This window comes from Rissa tridactyla, chromosome 1, assembly GCF_028500815.1.
Source record: "Rissa tridactyla isolate bRisTri1 chromosome 1, bRisTri1.patW.cur.20221130, whole genome shotgun sequence".
NCBI classification, from domain to species: Eukaryota; Metazoa; Chordata; class Aves; order Charadriiformes; family Laridae; genus Rissa; species Rissa tridactyla.
This window is the reverse complement of record NC_071466.1, coordinates 74,941,278-74,965,411: the sequence shown is the minus strand read 5'-3', so window position 1 is coordinate 74,965,411 and position 24,134 is coordinate 74,941,278. Positions and strand designations below refer to the sequence as shown.

Sequence of the window (24,134 nt, the reverse complement as noted above, 5' to 3'; positions counted from 1 at the left end):
CATGCAGGCATTAGTGGCATTACCTGATAATATTAAAACACAGACAATAAAAACCTCTTTAAATTCAGGCCAGCAGGGAAGACTGGAGTAAGGAAAGAAACATGGATCCCTGACACTGCTGACAAAACAGAAGTAGCAATTTCCTGAGCCAATAAGCCAGCACAGCACCATGGAAGTATTGTTCATGGGGAACCAGTTGGAAGTTTCAGCTTCTGGACAACAGGGGGGGAAGAAATACACATTTTTTCCATCACTGAGAGTTACTTCCAGATCAGAAGAATGCCAAAAGTCATTTTCTGTTTTTCCAAACATGGAAAAAGCTGGTCGATTGTAAAAAGCCTCCCCTCCCATTTTAATGTACCGTCTTTGATATACAAGCTTCTATCTATTGCATAAGTGAATGCTGAATTAGAAATCATCTTTCAGCTGTTTCTGTGTCATACATCACTGGTACCTAGTTGTATCTGATGCTTATATACACTCCACTGCCATATAGAGAGATCTAGAGAACACTCAGACGAATCGCTATACCTAAAGTATACCAATTTCACTATTACACTGAAAAGAAAAAAAAAAAAAAACAAACACAGAAAACCCAACAACAAATAATGAGTGTCTCTGAGTTTTTATAGGTTTTTAAACTGTTGGGAAATTCTAGGGAATTCATGAGATCTCTTGAACCATCTTCAGTAGAAGCCAGATCAGGTATATTCAGCATTGCAGGAACACTTGGCTAGATACTGTTACTAAAAGCAGGGCTTCACTGAAGTTCATTAGCTTTAGTAGGCCAAAAGTATGTCTTATTTCTTACGGCCAGTGGCATATAATACAAACATAGACACTAAGTTTGACATGTATCACAGTGTTCTTAAAGTATGCAGTCTCTTAGCAGTCCGTGCTTGGAATTTTTAAGGGCGTAGCAAACAAATACTTGGATCCTGGCATTCATCACTGAATTTGGGCATAGGTATTATAAGCAGAAGTAGTCAGGAGCTTGTGTTGCTCTGTTACAAGGAATTTTCTACTTTTTTTTACATTATTTTGTAGATACTCTGAATTGGTCCCAAACCACTCTTTAACTTCAAGTATTTTTCAGGATGCAAGTTACCAAAATCTTGAATTTGACAGTTTCTCTGCTAATGCCAGCAGACACTTTAAGAAGCCCACAAGCTGCCCGAGCAGCTAGAAGGGCCCCAGGTACCAGGGATGAGTGCTGCGGAGTCAGGGATCCCAGGCCTTAGGGCATCCCTTGCCTCTGCAGCAAGTGGAAGAGCAGACTGGGCAAACCTCCCCATAAGCAGTATCACCAGCCTTGTGACAAACCCAGCAGGTACCACAGAGAAAGCTGCCTTAATTACAGCAAAAGCTCTTCGGGCTATTAGGTTTCAGACAAAGCAGTCAGGCTCAATGAACCAGAATTTTTTCTGATCAGTTCTACTTGCAGATGAGCTCCCCACAGGCGGGAAAGTCACCCTTTCGCTCTCCTTCTGTTGAGGTTTTTTTCTTCCTTTTCTCTTCAGATCTTGTTGTTTACAGCCCATTTACAACATTTTGTACTAAGCCTGGCCATTCTGAGTCAGCGTTAGGCAGGTGACAATCAATCAGCGCTGCCCCAGACCTGCAGCAGACTGAAAGCGGCAGTCACCTTCCCAGGAGAAAGAGCCTGCAACCACCTCTTTTCCCCGCATAGCCGGCATCCAAACTGAATAGGAGTCTTGCTTTCACCCTGCAGAGTCACAAAATCCAAAGGCGAATCTGACCGTACTGACCAGCCAGCAAAGAAACCATGTGGTAATATTGGTTTGCACAACTTTCTCTTCAAGCCATCCTGACTAATGACCGAATAGCAGAAGAGCTTCAACTTTCCTTTGTTAATTCTCCAGTGAAGGCACAGCTCCCCTCAGACAAATCCTTGTAAAAACTCATTCAAGCAGCTCCAATTAGCCTTTTTGGGAGAAGATTTTAAGAATGTTGCAAAATGTAAGCGTGATGGGTTATTAAATATCTCTTAATTTGAAGAGACATCTAATTTGGCATTCAGGAGCTATATTCTGAGACAGTATTTTCTTTTTAGAGACATGTGAAACTGAGACTTTGACGCGTGCAGGAAATCCTACAGCAGCTTCTATACAAGTAGAATCATTGCCAAGCACTTGGTGTGAAAAATTACCAGGATTAAAAAAACTCACAGAATTGCTTTAAGAATCACAATGGTTTCAAAAACATAAACTCATGTCTTTTTATATTCTCCTATTTGTTTTCTGCTTCTGGGGTTCCCACTTTCAAGCTTTTTCCAACCCTGGTTTCTTGCCTTAGTGAGCTAAGATTGTTTCAAGGTCCCATTATAGAAGGATATGCAGTTTTAAGAAGAGCAACAAATATTGTGAGACTCGCCATAAAATAGCAAGAGCTGGCAGAGCCGCAGAAAGGATATTAACTTTCGTGTCCTCCTAAACTGCAGTTTCTATAAATAGCATGTCTGCTTTTACTCCTTCTGCAGTTAATTACATAGATTTTCCTGCATTTCCTCTTCTGCAGTGTCCCTGTGAATCAGTATGTTAGCTGATGGACTGAAGCCATGCTTATGGGTGTTCCCCAGCAAACACCTTTGACACGAAGCTGTTATAAAAAAAAGTATTTCTGCAGGTGGGGAGGTTAAGTGGGTAAGGAGGAGCTGTTTCTGCATTCCCACTGCAGAAGGGAGCAACTTGCCACTGTGTATTCTATTTTTTGGCCAGGCACAGACAAGTGGCCAGAGGATGATGACATGGCTGGGGTTTCTCCTGCATGCATCTCCTGTTGTGGGTGCCCCATCCAGCTTAACCTTGTCTTTCACAGTGGAGAGCTGGTTGTTCTGTGGTCTGCACTGGCTTGGGCAAGACATGAAGGAGGGAATTTACCTCACCCAGCTTCGCATACCACCAGGGAAGCACCTTCCTCTGCACTAGTCACTTAAGACTTCTTCTACAGTCAGTGGAAAGTGGTAAGCGCTTTTGAGCATGGGCTTTAGCTGACCTGTTTACCTATTGACTCACTTTAGGATGTTCTTGGTGCCCTAGAATTGCCAATCTCCCCCCAGCTGTGACGGCACTTTTTCAGTTATTTGAGATCATTAGAGGAAAGCTCCAGATCTGACAGCTCTAAATGCTGATCAATGGCTCTATCATTAGTTCTTACAACTCAAATATTACTGGTCATTAAGTATCCACAGAGAGGTATTTTCCTCAAGAATCATACCTATAAGCTAACTATAGCTACCTGAAAGCTTTATTTCTTTCCTTTCCAGCCTCTGCTACATCTTGACTAGTTTCTTATCTAGTTTATTATACAGTAGTATAGATTTCCGAATCCTTTGTCACCAGTCCCTTGTGTCTCTCCCAGGGACGGACAGCTCATTTGCCAGAGACATGTATGCAAACATGTTCACAGAGCGGACGTGGCCGTTCAGGTGGTGGAGGAAAGGACGTGGCACCCCTCTGCTTTCCCAGGCAGGCTTCTTTCCACAAAAGACACCAATCAAAAGTATGTATTCCACAGTGCTGTAGTGTCCTTCCCACTCCAGCACCCCACATGGCAGACACAGCCTCTTTGCAAACCACAGATGAGGCTGAAGACCTGGGTCAGGTTCATGGTGTGGTAGAGCAGGAGACCCTACAGTGGACGTAGCTGTCAGGATATGAGATGCAGGTGCCCTCGGGGCACTGTAGATGGGAAAAACATTTCAGTGAAAGGCGTGCAGAATGTGAGAGACTGGCTAGGTCCTCGCAACACTGCTCTCACTTCCGAAGGGCAGAAGCTGTTCCTCAGTGCCTTACCATTGCACTGAAAATGTCTATCAGGGCTGCTCGGGCCCTGCACAAGATCCACTTCCCTTAATGCTGCAATACTGAGCACCCCTCTTGTGCCTGTCACACATGGCTCCTGCTCTCCTTGGGACCCAAATCTCCCCTCTCTGGCTGTTGAGAAACTAAGGAATGGGATTTGGAGGCTGCTTCGGGTACATATGTGTATATGCCTCCGTGCCTACATGTGTGTATCTGTGTATCTATGTATCTCCTGCAGAATGGAAGGAAATGAGGAACGATGCCATTTTGGCTGTTGTCTCCCCTCATCCAATTCTGGCATTTTTAGCAGGCTGTTCACACTACAAGCCTCTTGCCTTCTTTCTGCTGTTCGAAACATGTATGCCTGTCCCCTTTATGCAGAGCCAGATGGGATATGTCTCATCTGCAAAGGGCAGAACAGATTTTGTCTGATGTGTGGTACCATGTCTTTACAGCTATTTTTGTAGTTCTTAAAGTCCCAGATTCTGACTGAGGCCTCTGGATGGTTCCATAATATTAAGCATATCAATATTAAAATAAGTCCTTTGGAACAAAGGTGATTATGAGAATCAGGGGTAATTTGAGAGATGTTTCTGGCAATATCCAACACGAGAAATCATTATTTTAGGATCATATATATATTACAATAGTGGCCTAGTAATTTAGACTGTGTTAAAATTAGATTTGCTTCACCTTATGATGATAGGAAGAAGTTAATTGTTAAAATGGAATAATGATAATGCCAAGCATTCAAAAACCACGACAAGCCAAATCATGAGTTATTATATCAGTAATATATTTAGTATCCCTTCTCCTTGCCTATGGGGTTTTCATCCTCAGAGTTCAAGTGGATGCCATTTTCAAACTGTTCCATATAACCATCAGGCCAAAGGCATTTTTTTGGTCAATGTTGTGATTCTCACATACCCACAAAACCCCAAACCATAGGAAATACTTAAAATATAATCAGAGTTGATGACTCTGAAAGGAGGGAAAAAAATGTGTATCATCTCATCTCCAAGCAACCAGCCTGCTCACATAATAAGAACTCAATAATGATTTCAAGCTGTAGGGTGTGTGGCATCTAAAAGACCAAGTTAATACAATATCTCAGGCTGGACAATCCTGTAGCTCCTTGTAGCCTTAAAAGCAACGTCATACCTAAAGACTCAGCTTTTAATGGCCTAGGCTATCAAACATGAGCTCATTAGGCATATTATCAGCATAACTGATGCTTAGAACCTCTCTCTTTTTTCAACTTTAGTCCTTGATCTGAAGAAAATCTGTACAGTTGAAGCATCAGGCATTGGGAAAGTCTCTGTGGAGAGCTTGAAATTCAAGAGGTACTGGGCATCAGGGGCTGGAGGTTCAGGTTAATGGCAGGAGAAATCAGAGAGCAGATACCCAGCAAAATGGAGAGCAGTTTGGCCAGTGAGATGGAGGATGGTCAGAAGCAGCCATGCAGCCACAGAGGAAGAGCTCTGCACAGGAAGGAGACAACAATGGATGGCAAGGATTGCTCAATCGTAGCACAGAGTATTTCCTCAGACATTCCCCAGTTATAGTGCTTTGCTCCAATGACCCTAAAAATAGTAAAGAGCCCACATTTTAGTTCAGATTATACAGTAAACCTAGTCCTTGGCTCTTGCCTCCTCAGACTTTTCCAGTTAGCTCACGTTTCTAGAGGGTGATACTTTGTAGGGATCCTGCGTCATCTGGACTGATTTAAAGCCAATCCACAGAAGACCCCATAAAAAGGAGATGCAGGTGTACTGCAGTTAACAACAAAAGCAACATTCTTGGCATTTTGCAATCCAAATGCTAGGGCCAGACTTGTGCATGTGTACTTTGTACCAGTGGAAAGCTGAATTTGCTGCCTGACTCTTATTTGCAAACTCACGTACTTGGATCGTGTGGGCAAGGAGAGCTCAGACATGAGTTCAGATACAAACATTTATGCTTTCTCGAACTTTATGTGCACAGTTTCACTTAGAAAAGGAAAGGAAAGACTAAATTCTTGGGAATGTCTACATTGCTAAAATCTTTGGCTACAAAGCCTGGCAAACACTAGATTTTATAGGTTTTTTAAAATAAGGCTAACTCTTGTTTTTATTTATCATGGATTACGTGTCTTCAGGTTTTAATATAAATATCCAGGATTTTGGATTCCTCATGTGACTGAGAGGTTGTTATAGTCAACGGAAAAATTTTCACTGCTTTGTGATAATCGAGCTTGCCTGTATTAGTAAAAAAGCAGTTTATTAGCAACAGAGAAATTCCCAGTCAATATGAGAACAAGACTTTTTCAGCTTTTGATCATTGGCGTGTTGCATACTTTCTACTCTTTTTTTTATAGTGAAGCTTTGCAAGGGTTGCCCTTGACTCTGATGTGCTCAAATACAAAGGCTTTAAACTGTTTTGAAAGTAAGGATTTAGCAAACAAACACAGGAGTCTTCAGAGGCTCCCACCCAATTGTTTGTTATCTTTCTGCTGCTGTATCTATTTGTAAAAGCCAGCTATGTGAGCTGGGGATTACATAAGAACTTTCAGCTTCTGTTTAATATCTTTAAACCAAGTTTCTTTCCTGTTACTCCTTTGTGGAAGAAAGCTTGTTAATGTGAACCCTGAGCACTGCAAAACAAAATGCAAGTAAAACAGGTTTTAAAATATAGCCCCCTGGCTTAATAGAACATTTCTCAGAGTTGTGGGGTTGTTAACTGGCAATTTTGGAATATCTGGTGTCACGGGTTCAGCCAATATCACAAAGTGTAAGCACAATTCATCACAGGTTAGGCTTTCCAAACTTCCCAATACACAGGTGTTTTCTTTAAACAAGTAGCTTAAGGGTTACGTGAGCATTTGTCTTTTCTTACCTTGCCTTGAGCACTGTGATTGAAAGTTTAATGTCACCACATATCCAATCCTCAATTCCCTTTCAGTTACTGTTTGCTAAAAATGCAGTGCAAAACCTGATCTACACACCATTTCTTACACGGCATCAGAGTGTGGAGGACCATATCTCAGTGGCTTAGCAACTGGTTCACTTCCCCTCCCAGCACAGACTCACGAGACCCAGCAGCATTGGTGTCTACACCATCTTTCTGCTCAGATATGCCATACTCGAGCCACTTGTGAGTCAGCTGGCGCTGAAAGAGATACAAACAGTTTGAGAGGTGATGCGCTTTGACATCAGGAAACAGCAAAGATTACTGTTGCTTCTCCTCTAACCACCAACTGTTGTGTAAACAAGCCAGAGGGCCGTCCAGAGAAAAGATGAAGCCCGAACGGTGCCTGAGCTCCTCGGAGCCAGTGGTGAACCAGAGCCCCACAAAACAGTGGGGCACAGAAGCCAGCAGACAAGTGGCAAAAAGTCCGGCAACCCACTTTTTGGAGTATCTGCAGCTGCCTGCAAGGAGCCCTCAGGTGGGTGAAGCTTGGTTTCTGGGAACATTGCAGAGTGATACTGTGTCCTCCTCATCCCATTCCAGCATTTCTGAAGCACAGGAAAAGGATTTTTGTTCATTCCATCTTATGCTTGAAGTTAATCCCAAGTGTAAACAAGTCGGCAACTGGTTAACCAAGGCAAAAAATGAACACAGAAATTTCAAATTCAGAGCTGCTTTTTGTCTCCTTTTCCTGTACAGTATAACAATTTTGTACTTCTTCCTTATCAAGAAAGGAGCAGACCTGGCAAAGAAACCTAGGCCAATTCTCCGTTTTCCCCTTGCACAAAGTAAAACCTCGTTGTTTCCATATTCAAGAGCTGGGAAACCCAGGAAATACCTGCTAAGTTTGCAGTAGCATCAGAAGAGTTGACAGCAGGATTGGTAAAGGGTTTGTGTCTTCACACAGTACCAATGTCAGGCCATGTGCTGAACTAGCACTCACCTAGTCCCTCAGGGCCTGAAAGAGGTTCATAATTATAGAATCATAGAGTCATTTAGGTTGGAAGGGACCTTTAAGATTATCGAGTCCAACCATCAACCTAACACTGCCAAAACCACCACTAAACGATGTCCCTCAGCACCACATCTACACATCTTTTAAATACCTCCAGGGATGGTGATTCAACCACTTCCCTGGGCAGCCTGTTCCAACGCTTGACAAACCTTTCAGTCAAGAAATTTTTCCTAATATCCATCCTAAACTTCCCCTGGCACAATTTGAGGCCATTTCCTCTTGTCCTACTGCCTGTTACTTGGGAGAAGAGACCAACCTCCACCTCACTACAGCCTCCTTTCAGGTAGTTGCAGAGAGCGATAATGTCTCCCCTCAGCCTCCTTTTCTCCAGGCTAAACCATCACAGCTCCTTCAGCCGCTGCTCATAAAACTTGTTCTCCGGACCCCTCACCAGCTTCGTTGCCCTTCTGTAGACACATCCAGCACCTCAGTGTCTTTCTTGCAGTAAGGGACACAAAACTGGGTGCAGTATTCGAGATGGGGCCTCACCAGTGCTGAGTACAGGGGAACGATCACTTCCCTAGTCCTGCTGGCCACACTGTTTTGATACAAGCCAAAATGCTCTTGGCCTTCTTGGCCACCTGGGCACACTGCTGGCTCATACCCCCAGGTCCCTTTCCACCAGGCAGCTCTTCAGCCACTCTTCCCCAAGCCTGTAGTGCTGCATGGGGTTGTTGTGACCCAAGTGCAGGACCCAGCACTTGGCCTTGTTCAACCTCATGGGCCTCAGCCCATCGATCCAGCCTGTCCAGGTCCCTCTGTAGAGCCTTCCTACCCTCAAGTAGGTTGACACTCCTGCCCAACTTGATGTCATCTGCCAAATTACTGAGGGTGCACTCGATCCCCTTGACCTGGTTGTTGATAAAGATATTAAACAGATACTATGGATATTATCTACACACTTTTAAAAGTAACTACAAACATTGCAAATAGAGGAAGGAAGGATGAAAACACAGCACCGCATTATAACTACTGGCTGTGAGACTCAGAAGTAATGGCTTTCACTTCTTGATTTTCAGGGATTTTGCCACAGCAGCATCTGAACTGTGGGACTCAGGTACTCTCCCCAGAAGGTGTCCTCTCCTGACATCATATCAAGACTAGACGTGTATACTCTATGTCTGTTTTCCGTGATAACAAGACACCTGCTGACAAGTATCAGGGGCTTCCTATTGTATTCAATGCGATCCCACCTTGGCATATCACAGGATCAGGACGAAGGGTCACACCACAAAATGCATCTGTGCTATACAGTTTAGACACAGCCTGGAGTGACCTGTGGAAGCTTTTTATGCTGCCTGTGGAATCCCATATTCAAAGGGTGTGCTATTAAATCCCAACTTAAAGTGATGCTGCAAAGTCTCATGTCATGCCCGGTAGCAATAATCTTCATTATTATAATATTATTTGTTCTTTAAACATCTGCATACATTTACTTGCTTGTGACGTTGGACTAAGTCTTTCAACCTGGATTATTCTCTTCTGTATTTCAAGTCACGCTCTCTGTCTCCACCCGCAACTGCATGTCTCTCCAGAAAAATGCGGAGCGCAGACCTCAGAGCATTTTCCATCCCTCGCTGGAAGCACCTACCACGAGGAAGCAGAAAAACCCATGTAAACCCGAACACTGGTCACAGCACCCCACTGCCTGGGCGTGCGCGGGGCTGGCGGCACCCAACACTTTCCATAAAGAATCCTCCTTTTTGGCTTTCCATCAGAAACCTCCTTTTCGGTTGCCACCTTTGGGGTTGTCCCAAGCACCTGTGGCCGCCACCGAATGAACTGGGGGGCACCAGGCAGGAGAAGTCTGGAGACGCCGCGCTGTACCACGGAGGCAGATGCAGGGTTTCAGTCAGAAGACGGAGTACTTTGACATGAGTCAGCTGATAAAAACTCCCACCGGCCGCTGCTCGGGGACCTTGGATACGGGCCGTTGCGGCGCTGCCAACGCCTCAGTGGCAGGAAATTTTTTCCTTTCTACACCCAAACCCCCCTCCTCCTCCTCCTCCTCCTCCTCCCCCCCCCCATATCTAACGGAAAGTCAAAGCAGCCGATAAAATGTCACCCGTGGGTCCGCACCGCGGGGCTCAGGGGGAAGCGGGGCGGGGGGAGTGTCCATACCCCGGGGCGCCGGGTCCCGGCGCGGGGAGCGGGGCGGCGGCCCGGCCCTCGGGGCGTGCTGGGCGCGGAAGCGCCGCTCTCCCCTTCCCGCCCTGGGCCGCCCCCGCCGGCGGCCCCGCCATGGCGTACGGGACGGCGGCCGCCGCAGCCCCCCGCGCCCTGGGCCGGCCCGCGGCGCCCGGTCCGCCAGCGGGACGGGGCGAGGCCGGCGGGAGGAGGAGGAGGAGGGCTCGGCTCGCCGCCTGCCCACGTCCCCTCCCCGGCCGAGGAGGAGGAGGAGGAGAAAGCGAGCGAGGTCCCGGCAGAGCGGTTAGGAGAGGGTTTGAGAGAACCCTCCTCCTCCCCCCACACCCCCCTGAGGGGAAGAGGAAAGGAGAGCCGTGGCGGGCGGCGGAGGATGATAACTTAGGGCCGTGCCTGGCGGTGGGAGCTGCCCGGGCGAGGGCGGCGGGGAGGGCGGCAGCGATGTCCCGGAGCACGGCTGGGGGAGAGGGAGCGCGCCAGGTGCTGCCGGAGGGGAAGGAGAGGCAGAGGAAGAGGAGGCGGAGGAAGAAGAAGGAGAGTAAGACGCGGCTGGTGCGCTCCAGCTTGCTGTTACCTGAGGCCGAGGCGGAGAAGTCCAAGAGGACGGTCCTGGCCAGCAACCGCCTCAAGACCACCAAGTACACGGCCCTCTCCTTCCTGCCCAAGAACCTCTTCGAGCAGTTCCACCGGCTGGCCAACGTCTACTTTGTGTTCATTGCCCTCCTCAACTTTGTGCCGGCCGTCAACGCCTTCCAGCCGGAGCTGGCCTTGGCCCCCGTGCTCTTCATCTTGGCGGTCACCGCCATCAAGGACCTATGGGAGGATTACAGCCGCTACCGCTCCGACAAGGAGATCAATCACATGGAGTGCCTGGTGTACGGCAGGTGAGGCAGGGTGGGCACTGGGGACGGGGAGGGCGATGGTGGCAGCCGGCGGTGGGGATGCGGGCGAGCGGAGGTGTGGAAGCAGGGCGGCAAGCAGATCCATCATGGAAGGGCTTTGGTTTCCACTCCAAGCGCGAAGAAGCTCACACTTGCCCCCGGAGCTGGTGTCTCTCATCGCTTTACTGGGAACGGTGGAAGTTCCTACAGTCCTGTACCTTCAGGTGAGAGCAAATCCGCTCGGATCGGTGGGATCTCGCAGTAAATCATTGATTTATGAGCAAGCAGCATTTTTTTTATGCTCGGGGCGTATTAGTGTTTTGCGTTTTAAAGGAAGGACAGTGTATGGCAAAGTGAATGTAAGCATCACAAGCAGTGTTTGATTTGCAAGCCTTTATGCGGACACTTCCCAGTGTGAGCGGTCAATTACACCACTGTATAGTTTCAGGTATTAATTTGGTTTTAGCAATATGAGACCTCACTCAAGTAATCTGCTATTAAATCTTCACTGAGTGAAGGAAGAGGCTTCTGCGTTTGAGTTAGGACTGTGAGGTTTCACGACATCCAAATTAGCGAGCCTGAGATATGTTTGCTTTTCTAAAGAATGAGGCAGTCTTTCCACCGAATGTTTACTTCAAAGTGAATGCTTTTTAGTTATCATCTCAAGTGTCATCATTCCCTGTGACTTCATGATTCCCGGTGCTCATGGATGGAGTGTTAGGTCATTTATCTCCTTCAGAATTTTAAATTTTTTAAATGATCTGGGCTATACGTTTAGAGCACAGCCTTGCTAACCGTAAATCAGACTGAAATGACTGTTGCACCAACATTTATGCACTCAGAATCCAGTTTTACAGAATTTTTGTTTTGCTTTTCTCTCCGTGCCAGACAGTCATCTCGTAGTAGCTAAGGCTAAGGTTTTCTGGGGACTGAGAGAAGAACATATTTTCCGAGAAAGCAGACTTTAGTTTTCTTTCCGATGCTTCTAAGTCTAATAGAAACGAAACACGTGCCAAGAAGCTTACGCTCTGATTCCACAGGCTGTCTGGGAGGGGTCCTCTAGGCTGACGTAAGCACCGAGGCAGAGAGTGACTCTCCTCTTGCAAGAAAGGCATATGAAAAAAAAAAAAAACAAAACCAACCTTAGAATAGGCTGCGTTTTCAACATCGGCAGACTCAGCTTTTTATTTCACAAACTCATATCGCACAAGAAATCTCACCCTGGGATATTCCCCCACCAGTAGGTACGCATGCATGGGAACACAAGTAAAACGGCCTTATTTCTGTAAACGAAACCAAAAATAGCCTAGCCAAATCACACGCATAGGCATCACTAACCTAAGGCTGTGCCTAGCACCTTGCTCGCCTGTAGTTGTCCTTAACTCCAAACACTTCTGGCATTGAGGGAGATGGGTGGCAGGAGGGCTAGTAAAGGACTATTCTTGCAGTTAAGTAATAGTGCTAATAGTCTAGCCTTTACCAAACAAAATAGATTTAGAAATAAGGTCTCATGTCTCCTACATTGAAAAAAAAAAAGTACCACCTGTTGCCGAAGCTGTTAAAAATATTAACAAATACTGGTACTGGGACATTAATTCTGGAATGCTTCTCCCCCCTGCAATTTTCCATATTGCTCTCTGCTGCCAAAAAAGTAGACGTGACTATGAGAAAAGGTGTACCTTTGGTATTAATATCACTTATGCTCTTTTGGGAGCCCTAGCAAAGTGCCTTGCCCTTTGTACTGCTTACGCTGCGCCAGAGTAAAAGTCAGAATTGTTCCTTTTACTGCAGAGTTTGGATTACTGTTGAGTGACACTTACACAGATTAATTTGGGAGTAGTTTGCCTTTGCATCTGCATCAAAGGCACTTGTCGGACTAATCCGACAGTTTAGGAACTCCGTCACCTGTTGAGGCACAGCTTTCTGGCTGGGAGCAGAGCTGAATGAGGTGTCCTTACGGCCCTCTGCAGAATTCTAGTCCCTGGTAGCAGCTCACCTATCTCCACCTTCCAGCAGTCCCTAGGAAAACCTCCTGTCCTACAGTTAAAAAACAAAAAACAAAACAGGAAGTTAAAATAATTTGCTTATATATTTTTAATCTGCTCACTTTTCCTTCTTTTTTAGCCTTTTTTAAACTTCACCAACTCACCTTTTTGAACATCCTCCAACCCCAGTGAGTGAGGTGGGACTAGAAACTTGCTATTTTTGGAGATAAAAACTAAGGTTCTCACTAACTCCAATGACAGGGAACCGAGATTGAGAGATTTGTACCAAGGTCATGAAAGTTGCTGGGCGTGAGTTTAGAGAAGCTGTTTTCTCAGAAAGGTGTCATGCCAGGAGAAACACAAGTGATTGGACGTGACTTTTACTTTGTTTCCTTAGACTTTTTTGTTTCTGGAAAAAATGTTGAAGTATAAACATCACATAAGGAAGTAATACATGACAGCTTTTCTCCCCACATCCGTCTTATGCTGATGACTTTATCAGTTTTACCACCTTTTGACCAAGCCAGACTCACTCTCTCTCTTCCCCCTCCAGCTTTGCCACTTCCCTGTGGTGTCGTGCAGGCAGACTGTGATGCAAATGCTGTCCTCGATAGAGATGCTTGTGTAGGTAGGGCAGGGTAATGAATGTATAGCTGCAGCTGTGTGCTCCCCTAGGCCTGCCAGAGAGCAGCAACTCTTCTCTGGCTGGCTTCGTAGCTATGTAGTACTTCATAGGTCTGAAAGAGGCCTTCTGCGAGACGGGACGTATCTGAGTGCTAGGGCAGTCCTCTGCGCCGTTGATGGGCTCCCTTTCGTGCCAGCCTCCCGCACAGCTGCAAGAGAGACACCTCAAAGGTGGACTGTAGCATTCAAACACAGACTACAGCAAATGACAGCGAATTACAACAGTCACCTACTTGAGACAGGGACTTTTGCTTTACAGTAGCAGAGGAAAGTCCTCTATTGCACATTATATACTGGTTAGTGACCAAGTAAAGATTCAAGTCAGACCCTGTGCGTTCTATCGTATATCCTCCACATGCTGCTTTCCTGGCTGCTGAAGTATCTGTCCCCTGTTAGATACAAGCAGCAATTAATGATGCAAGATCTACAGGACAGAGAGAAAGCAGGGGCAGGCAGAGCCTATTGCTGCTCAGGCCAGCTCATCGGGAGGAGGTTCAGCAGCATGCAAGCAGCGTCCGCTGCGAGGTCCTCTGGAGCAGCCTACACAGGCAGATCATGCCAGTAATCTGATGTGGAGGAAAATGACTGTTCTCCTGCTATGCTGACCGCTTGGCAGCTGGTGCACAGGCTGGGCCTTCTTCCTCCTGTCTTGCCGAGTGGTGTGGACTCGGATGACCCATTCTCATGCAGCCACTGCTGAATCAGTGACTCAGTGGCTAATAGTTGGCAACACTTATCAGAGGATAGAACGGCAAAGGGTGATGCAACCTAAAGTAAAAAGCTGAGGAGAGGTGCAGCTTGTTTTCGCAGAAAGAAGACAGCTTTCATTGAAAAATTACGGATATTTTGGAGAGTCCCTCAAAAGATACTGCTTTCTAGAGTCAGATGGTGGAAAGGGAAAAGACCTGATTCTTTGAATAAATTGAAAGAAACTGTTGAGTTTGAATTGCCAGCGTATGTCAAGGAATGAAACATGCTGGAGAATTGCAGACTTGTGTTGCTCTGTGATGGAGTTTTCAGGTCCACCTGTAAGAGCGGTCAGGGCCTTGACAGGTAAAGAGGGAAGGTTTCTTAGCCAAGTGAAGTTAATAGGGCCTCTCTCTGGAGGCCTTTAAGGGCATCTCTCCTGTTTGGCTATACAGAGGAAATTAGGCACTTAGTTTAGGAGGACAGTTTCACAGGTCACCTAGAACTTAAATTCAATGCAGAGGCTTAAGTTAGGAATGCTGGATCACAGCCAGAAGTCTTTCTTAGTTGGTTTAAATGTAGCGAAGTTACAAAGGCGTTAGAGCCCAACCTGTAGAAAATTGTTTTGTGTGTGGTGTAACCTTTGCAACCCTGTGATCATCTTAGTCTCCTCTCTTTGTTCCTCTTTCTCATTTCCATCACCCAGGGATGGAGGTTGAAGACTAGAGATTGTAAATTTGCAATCTTAACAGTGAAATCATGTTTCGCTAGTTACTTTTCTGCGTTATTATCTTGGACTGGGAGGGTGGGAGGGTGATCTTTTCTTTGCAGTTACTGTCCTCCAGTGCTCACCAGCTATGGCTGGAGTTGTGGATCACACATGTAAATGCTTGCTCCAAATAATTCGGGATGCACACATTGCTGCTGCTGTTAAATATTTGATAGAACTAAATTTGTCACTGGAGCAGAAGTGTTAAAACTCTTCTAAGCAAGGGCTTTGTTTTTGGTGTGCTGTTACAAAGTACAGTATACATTTACATGGTATGGAAATAGAAGATGAATAGTGATAACTACAATCACAACAAATAATGGCACTCGTCCAGCAGGGAATTACATTTTATTACTGACTCAGTGCTGTGCTGGTGAAATAATCTCTGCTAACGTTTTTGTAGGAGCCTTATTTTCAAAACCAAAGGGCTTTGCTTTTCTAATCTATTCTCTTAACTCTTGCTGTGTCCATGAAGAGTATTGCTGAAGAGTGTAATGGTCTCTGCATACTGATCAGAGAGTGATAACAGCTTCTTCTGTCAACCTGTGACTTAGAAAATCCATGACAAATTGGAATTTATGACCGGATATTAGTCTCCCCTGAGGTGTGGAAAATGTTTAATGGGGCATTCAGGCAGCTATCAAAGCAGGCTGTTTTACATTAAATGTCAATTTCTTTCTTCAAAACTCAAGAGGAGGAGAGAAGAGAGTTTGATGTGGGCAATGCATACAGTTTCCAAGATAGCTCCCTTCTTCCTCTCCTCTGTCAACTTGCCACTGAAAGCAATTCCAGCCTTGGAGAAGAAGATACAGCTGTGTTACCAAATCCTTAGAAGGGCACAGCAGATCCCACTCGTGGCCTCTAAAATAGCCACATGATGACTTGCCCTGCAACCACTTCACTTCTTAGGTGCCTTATTTTGCTGGCAACGCCAGTCTATGGGGAGTTGGGTTGTGATTATCTCCCACTACTACCCGAATAGACCAGAGCAGCTTCTTGTCCCAAACCATGCTGTCAGGGTAAGACATTTCTCACCAGAGGAAATAAGCTTGTCTCATCTCTTCCAGAACACAAATGTCACTAGATGTGATTCAGAAGGAAACTACCTGGGATTACTCAGTTTCTTCTGTGAGTGAGCTTGGTGCACCAAAAGCTGAAAGCAGAAAGTAGCAGTCTGAATCTGTTGGTGAAGTCAGTGTTCACTCCTTGAGTTTCAGAAAGGTGCGGCTCCGCTCATATTACTGTGTCTTTGTCCTTCAGTTTGGGCCGGGCTGACAGTGAGTAAACTCATTGGGGGATGTAGCAGAGGCTCTTCTGTTAGACTGATAGGGAGCAATTTCATTTGGTAGTAGAGTTTATTCTAGTAGCAAGGGATGTCTGTGCTAATCTTCTGAGATGTAGCCAGCTGCAGTGCACAGGAGAACCCAACTATAGTCTGTCCAACTATATGTATGCAGTTTATTTACTCTTCAGGTACATTTTCCAGCCTGAGCTTCACTACTGGGAAAGAAAAATGCTTGCCTCTTATTACTAAGCTCTTTCATTTGTATAGGAAGTCATGAGAGCAGTTGTAGGCTGTTTCACGTGCCTCTGGCTAACTGCCAAAGAAGATACTGTTAATCTCCACTGAAAGACCTAGGGATGTCCGCAGATTAATTTTTGCAGATACATGCTGCACCCTGGAGAGACACTGTAGCTTGTGTTAAGCAGACCGCAGCCCAGAAGTATAGGTGGCTACCTTGTGCACAGATCTACTTGCTCTCACGTGTCCGTGTTATCTTGAGACCATGACTATTGCTAGAGGTGGCCAAAAGAATCTGTCAGAGTACGTTTCCAAAGAAACTATACAAGAGCAAAGAATAGCATGTATTGTTCAGCTCTGTCTGATGCTGTGATTCCAGATTCCACCTTCCACGTGTCATCTAGTCAGCAGAACTGAAAACCAGAATTGAAAATCCTGACAACCATGCTATAGACCAATGTTTTATGGAACGGCTTATTAGTTAGGATGGCATAACTTAGCTAGGGCATTCCTCCTGCTAGCAGATCAGTCCTCCAGAAGAACTTGTTAGAGTAGTGGTCTCAAGCACTGTCTGGGAGGCCTTAATTTTACTATGGTAGTGTTTGAGGACTCCAGCGAATAAACAAGACTTAAATGGGTTCTTGTGGGTTTCCCTCCTCCTTCTTACTGATGTTGGCTGGTCAGGAAGATGAAAATAGGGAAAGAAGGGGGCTCCCTGCCACTGGGCAGGACTTGCTGAGATGCCTCATCCAGGCTTACACAACCTTTATGGATGGACAGGCTGGCTACCTTGACGCAGCAGCAGAAGTCTGAACGCCAAATCTCCTCTTGCCGTGTAATCCAGGATGCTACCCGTTTGCAGGGGTCTAAGAGATGCCACTCCTTTCCCCTTGCAGCACTAGGCCTTTTGGGTATGTGGACCTTTTGTGTATATATACAGTAAGGGCAATGCAGCTGGCAAGCCAAATGCACGACTTCAGAGTTATGCCCAGTTTGCAGGATTTACCCTGTGCAGGCTTGGTTTTAGCAACTACATATACTGAGAGCAGTTAAGTTAATTAAAAGCAGAACAGTTTGTTTCACTTCACATAGCTGGGGAGGCGAACCAGTTTCCACGGCTTACCTTTAGCCTCAGTGTTTTCACTTGGTAGTTGGCACTAAGGCAACTATGTTAGTGGCCAGCCGTGTTTGCACCCAGAAGAGATCTGCAGCAGAAACATGATATAAACCCTGCAGCAACACACTGCCTGACCTTGTCTCACCAGCATGTGGGAGCCTCCACGTGCTGGGCCAGGGAGAGTTCATTTCAGTGAATGGCATCATCATCAGGTGAGGAGATGACTCGATGCTAAAAGCCAAGACACTGACCTCTTACTGATAACTTTGCGTAGGCATGGGCAGTAGCTTCCTCTGATGTATGTCAAGCACAAAAGTTGACCCACACCCAAAACGCAACCATAATGCAAACGTGCGAAAGGCACTAGTTTATAGCTTTTTCTAGGTAGGTGCTTATGGTGGTGAGGAGGGGAGAGGAGATGCAGAGGGCATAACAGTGACATCCTGTTCCAGGAGCTTGAGTGACCCTAACTTTGAGCTCAACTGAAGAAATGTACATATACAAATGTATCTTGGATTCTGAAAAATTTGATAAAGCAAGCCTTAGATTTAGTTTTAGGAAGATGACCTGCACGTTTCTGAATGAATTGGTTTAATCTTTGCTGCGTGTCCAGGAAGTGGTAACGAGGGGAGTTCAGACTAAGCTTTCGGTGGATGCAAGATGTAAGCTGAGAGAAATAAGTTTGTCTCTTTTACTATTTCTAGGATCCACCTACACAGCCTGTCCATAGAAGCTGCTAGCTACCCAGCTAATAGGGTGTTCTGTTCTGTGGACTGCTGAGGATATCTAACCCTTATGAGCTGGCAAACTACCACCTAGTTCTTTACTCCAACAGAACCAATGTTTTATTCTGTTTCGAGAGTATTGCCGGTAAAAATCTCTGTCATGGTCAGCCTACATCCTTAAGGCCATGTTGTGTGGTCAAAGGACAGTCTTGAACTGCCAAGGCATGCATTTTCAGGGGCAAGGTATGCATTTTAGGGGTGGGAAACATCTGCCATCTCCTCTGCTATTTTATTACAATTTTATTCTTGTCTGATAACCATTTCTCTAGAGTGACAAATAGGCCAGTCTCTCCAGTGCAGTGGCCAACATTTGCATCATGCCCAGTCATTTCATAAACCCAGATTCTGCTAGAGATTAGTTATAACGGGCATGGAGGTCACTTGTTTTGTTTTTTTGTTCTGGTTGCCTGGAAATACTGACCTACTTCAAGGAAGAGTTTAAATGTTTGACTGACAGCTGCACTCCAGTTCTTATATATCTGTGCTGCTGTTATAGTAACACCGAGGGTGTGAACACTGTTGCAGAATATTTGGTATTTCTGTAGTTTTGATGGAGGTTTTAGTTTTGACCCTTTGGAAAGAAAGTTCATTACGAAGTTACAGCATTTGCAACCACAGCTCTTTAGCTTTGTATGTTATCTTATGCTTACCAGGCTTTTTCTAGGTTGCGCAGCCATATACCTATATGCTTGCCCCTTGTTGTTCACCTTCCTGCCTTCCAGTAACAACCCGAATATGCCTGTTTTGGCTATGTTAGCTGATTTTGTTTGTTCACTAACAAGTTGTGAAATTTCCCAAAATATTGAGGCTAACACACGTGTGGAACAACAGTCACCTAAATACAACTGTGGGCATGTTCAGGATCTCTCAAAGTCTAGACATGGAGTAAGATGCCTCAGAAGATATGCCAGTGGACAAATTTTAGCTGGCAGATTTAGCAGTCAAACCCTTAAAGTTGCAGGAAGTTCAATAAGTGCATTAGAGAGATGTAATCTATTTTGGGCAAAAGTAGATTATGAGAAATCAAATCTAATCGGCCCAAGTTTGATCTTGCAGTTGTAGTGCATTATTTTTCGTGGGGACTCACACTTACATTTGTGGGTTCAGATGCTTTCTGTATTTTCTTTTTCTCCCTTTTTAGAATTCCCATGTTCTCATTCTCAACTTCCCCTTGCTATACTTCCCTCTTTGCTATACACCTGCAACACTGTGAAGAGCTTGATCGGATACAGTTTACCAGAATAAAGACATATCTTGGTTTTATCTGCTCACTTGAGAGCATTTTGATCTTCCTTCCTTCACTATCATATGTTCATATTCTATCAGAGATGCTTGGATAGTGGTGCCTGTCTCCTGATAGACAAGTTGATTTCCATTTTAACCCTTCTGCATATGCCATTAGTTGTCTTCCCTGTAAACAGTAGGGAGCCACTGATTGTAGCTGGCTGGCAGGAAACCCTCTCAAGTGCTAATTAGGTTATCTCTGACCTGACAAGGGTATTTCCTGAGGGAGTTTCTCAGGTTCTTTCTGGGACATGAGGTGAGATTTATTTCATGTTGCTTTTAGCTAAATGGTATGTGCCCAGTCTGACCAAGTCATCTACACTTGTGCCACAGTCAGTGAAGAGCACTGAACGGTTTGTTGGGGAAGGGGAAATCTTCCAGTCTATTTGAGGTGCTTACCTTAAGTTAGTTTGAATCAGGAAATCTTTACCTCTCTCCAGTAATGACACAGGTGAAGTTGAACTAGATGACTTGCTTATACAGCTAAGTTCAGGTGAGATGAATCTCATTAGTAAACTCAGAGGGAATAGATTTTAATTCCTGTTAATGCTCCATATGATTTTTCGACTGTGGAAGAGTAGCCTGTCCTGCTCAATATATTTAATGATTTATTTAAGAACTACGCTTTGGAATCACAGATACAAGTATGCTCACCTGTCAGGTGAAGGGCATAACCCAGTACCCACTATTTCCTCTCCAGCCATATTCTGCCATCAGCATTAGCCATTAACATATTGTTCATACTTGTGAAATGTATTTATAGCATTTATCTCAGTGCTGAGAAACAATGTAAGAGATGAGTTGTTATCAATAAGTATTTTTCCTCTTTGAATAATTGATTACATTTGCATTTCTGTGGAGTTTTTCAGGCTGCCCACATAATGTGAGCAATCTTGGTATTTTGGGATGTTATTTGCTCTTTAACCTCAGATGCAGCTTTTGGGGAGGAATGTTGAAACATAAGGTAGGAGGTTCTTAGTTCTGCAGTCTTCTGTTTGTCTGGATGTGCCTAAATATTAGGTCAACTAAAACCACTTTGCGAGCTTTGTGTCTCTTAAAATGCAGAGGGCAATTGTGTGTTTGACATAATCATGGCTTTTACAAGAGTGAAAGTAGGGCTTCACTGTCAGGTGGCTCAAAAATATCACATATGGCTGTTGTGATTATGTTTTATGACCAGTAGGATCAGATGTTAAAACCTGCAAGGGATATTGCTAGGTGATCAGGGATTGAATCTGAGGGATCAGCAGTGAAATTACTGTGCTAATTTTGAGTATCACTGATTTACCCTTGGTTACATTTTCTATGCAGTAATTTTAGTGCCTGTCCATGTGGGAGCACAGGCACATGCAGAGGCACCACGTAGCTGTATAAAAGGTGTAGCACTATAAGATGTTATGCCACTGTTTGCTATCTTAAAAGTCCTCAATTTTGTTCAGGCTTTAATGTACTGTTTCCTATTGGGTTTTTTTCTTACATATGTCTGTCTCATTTATTTTCAGTGCAGTTCCCTGTGTCTGTCTGCTTTCTGTGACAGGATCATGGTTGTGTGTGGGAGCTCCTGTTTCTGCCAGATCTTGTGGGAGCTTTCCAAAATGCAAGTTCAAGAGAAAAGCTGTACCAGAGCTAAACCAACCATCACTCTAGCGGTGCTGATGTTTAAACTGGCCCACCCATTTTCCAGGAGTCCAATTCAAAGTCCATAACAGCCCTTGTCATGAAATGAACAATCCATGATATCCTCTCAATTTGAGGAACGCCAGAGCAGACCCTTATTATTTAATTCCTACCATGTTATATAATAAACTTGACTTATTCACAGTGAAATAGCTTTTCTTCCTGGAGTGAGACATGTGCCAGGTCATGCCAGAAAAATGTGTGTAAGACCTGTAAAACCCATCTGCCAAAGATTATTGCAGCATAGGATCCCCAGCCTGACAGTGTATCACTATACGTAGAGCTAACAAAGCCAGCACTGAAATGCAGTCTGGGATAAAAAGTCAACAACGGGTGGATTTTGTGTATTTGCCAAGTGTTTGGTTGTTGGTGTGTTTTTTATATTATTTTTTGTGTGTTTGTTTTTTCTTCCAGTTAATAAGCCAGGTAGAAATTATCAGTTATTACCCCAGTTTCAAAACTGTTAAAGAATAACTGGCGATATCACTAAAGATAAAACTCATGAGAAAACTTAAGTCTAAAACATTTATTCCTTTTTCAGACAGAAGTACTGAAGAACAATCTAGCATGATAAAGACAGAAATAGTCTTTTAGGCACATAGCGTCTCTATGTTTTAAGGCCTTTGTTCAGCATTTTAGTGTAAGATTTCTCTAAAATTCCCCATAGTTATTCTAAATTCAGTCCTCCTTGGAATGCAGGGAGCAGAAGAGGAGGAGGAGAGTTCCTGAGTTTATTTTCAATGGCATTTGGTTTGGCTTGGAGGATTTTTATATTGCTAATTTGGTCCTTGCATATTAATTCATGTTCTTCCTCTGCTGCTCCTAAATTGGAAACTTTCCATTTTACATCTGGCAATCTTGTCCTCAGTTGTTTAACCTTTATGCTTTATCACCAGAAATAGATGGTTTGTGCAGTGAATCCAGCCTCTTAGTCATAATAACATTCCCTTCAGCAACTTCTAGAAAGGTTTTTGGGTTTTGTTTTTTGTGTTTTGTTTTTTAACCACTATCCACATTTACAGAAAGCATGTCTGAGTTGATGGTGATGCATCTTACCAAAAAGTTGTAAGCAAGAAAAACACTCTTTACCACTGGAAGAAAGTTTAGAAACGCAACCACATCTACACTAGTGGTGAAGACCAATGGTGCATTGCCCCAGCTAGTCGAGCACTATTCAAACCACATGCAAACCCAATTGCTGATCGTACGGGAGCAGAGTTCTTACTTTTCCGGTTACTGAATATACGTCCAGATGTCCAGCACTTGTGTGGGATGTCTCCTCATCCATGTCTAACTCTTTTCTGACCTGCTTTTGTAACTCATTAGTTCCAGTTAGATTCCACAGCAGTTCGTTCCACATAGGTCATAGACAATATGAAAATATCGTCTGCAAAGGAAGGGTCCCCACTCAGTGTTCTCTGTAACTCTTATTACTGTGCCACACACCTGCACGTATTCAGTGGGAGCGCTAAGGTGGTATGCGGTACACATGAGCCGTGTATTTAGAAAGCTTAATCTGTTCATCTTTTTTGCCCAAGTATAACTGAAATAAGAAGCAAAACCCAGAAAGAGAGAGATTTATTTTTTTTAAGTGTGGCTTCCTATGCAGTTGGTTACACAAATGCCAGTCCTTAAAACTCCCATTACACATTCCGCATGAAGCAGGGTTGTCCCAGGTGGTGTATCTAAACACCTTCAGAGCAGCATGCAGAGGTGTTTGCTGCTCTGGAAGCAATATGAGCCATTACTGCTGTGCTGTCTCTTAGTGGGTTTGTCAGCTCAAACACGGCCAAGTTCACATTACAGTTTTCTGTTCGTGGATGGGGCACAGCTGGTGGGAGTTTGGGACCCTGCCCCCTGCTCTAATTTATTGTCCTTAGGCTGAAAAAAAGCCAGTAAGAATGCTCAGTAAATGCAGATGTAAATTGCATGACTACACTTAATTTTGGGGGGAGGTTATTTCAGTTTATCTGTGACCAAATGGACGGTAAACCATGATTCTCGTTACTGGCAGTTAATGCAGTAGTGTTTCCTGAGTAACTTTGGATGAGGAAGTAAACTGTAAAAATTATAACCCTGTCAAAACACCTTTTTTATAAGAGACATATATATAATAGGTGTGATTTACCACATCAGCATGGATCAAATTACCAGAAGACTTATGATTCAGGATTGAAAAGGAAATTAAACAAGCTGTATTTAGGCTTAAGATATTAAAGTGAAGCAGATGTAAATAAGCGCTACTGCAAGTTGTTATCCTTCTACTGTATTTCTGCCATCTGAATCCATTTTTACTGAGAACTTAAACGAAGTGAAAAAGCTGCTTTTTAGTCCTTAGGAAAGGAGCACAACATTCTTAGGAGTTTTCCAAAGCTTCAAAAAAGTAACCTCTTGGTGCCACAGCAGCGTAGGCAGTTCTTGTTCCAGCGTAATGTTTATCCTGCTTGAAGTCATCAGGAAAACTCTCTTTGAGCCATGACTTTTCCCCTGGCTTTCTAAAACAAGACCCTTTTTGCAACTCAGACCTTCCTTTGGTCAGTATGACGCCCTCTGTACGATGTACGGCATCACCTCCCGTGACTTTAGACTTCACTGGCTTTCATATTTGATGTCTGTCTGCATCTGTCCCTGTTGTAAGGGCGATCCCTGGAGATTTGTGTAGGGAAATGAAAGGCACATTTATGCCGCCCAGCAAGGAGGTCCGTGTTGGCACTGTGGCAGGCTGGTGTGTTGGAGCCCAACGCGGCATTACTCAGATTAGTGTCTCCGAGCTGCTCATCAAGGCTTGTTAGCTCCTCTGTGTGAGGCACGTC

General features: G+C 44.5%; 1 protein-coding gene across 1 annotated transcript in view; it reads left to right on the top strand.

The window, feature by feature from the left end:
- The first annotated feature begins 10,116 nt into the window (after positions 1-10,116).
- ATP10A (ATPase phospholipid transporting 10A (putative)) overlaps positions 10,117-24,134 on the top strand; it is a 118,524-nt gene continuing 104,506 nt past the window's right edge. The window contains exon 1 of the mRNA XM_054222608.1: positions 10,117-10,814. Within this exon, the coding sequence (XP_054078583.1) occupies positions 10,372-10,814 (443 nt within the window). The 5' untranslated portion in view covers positions 10,117-10,371. The remainder of the gene's footprint in view (positions 10,815-24,134) is intronic.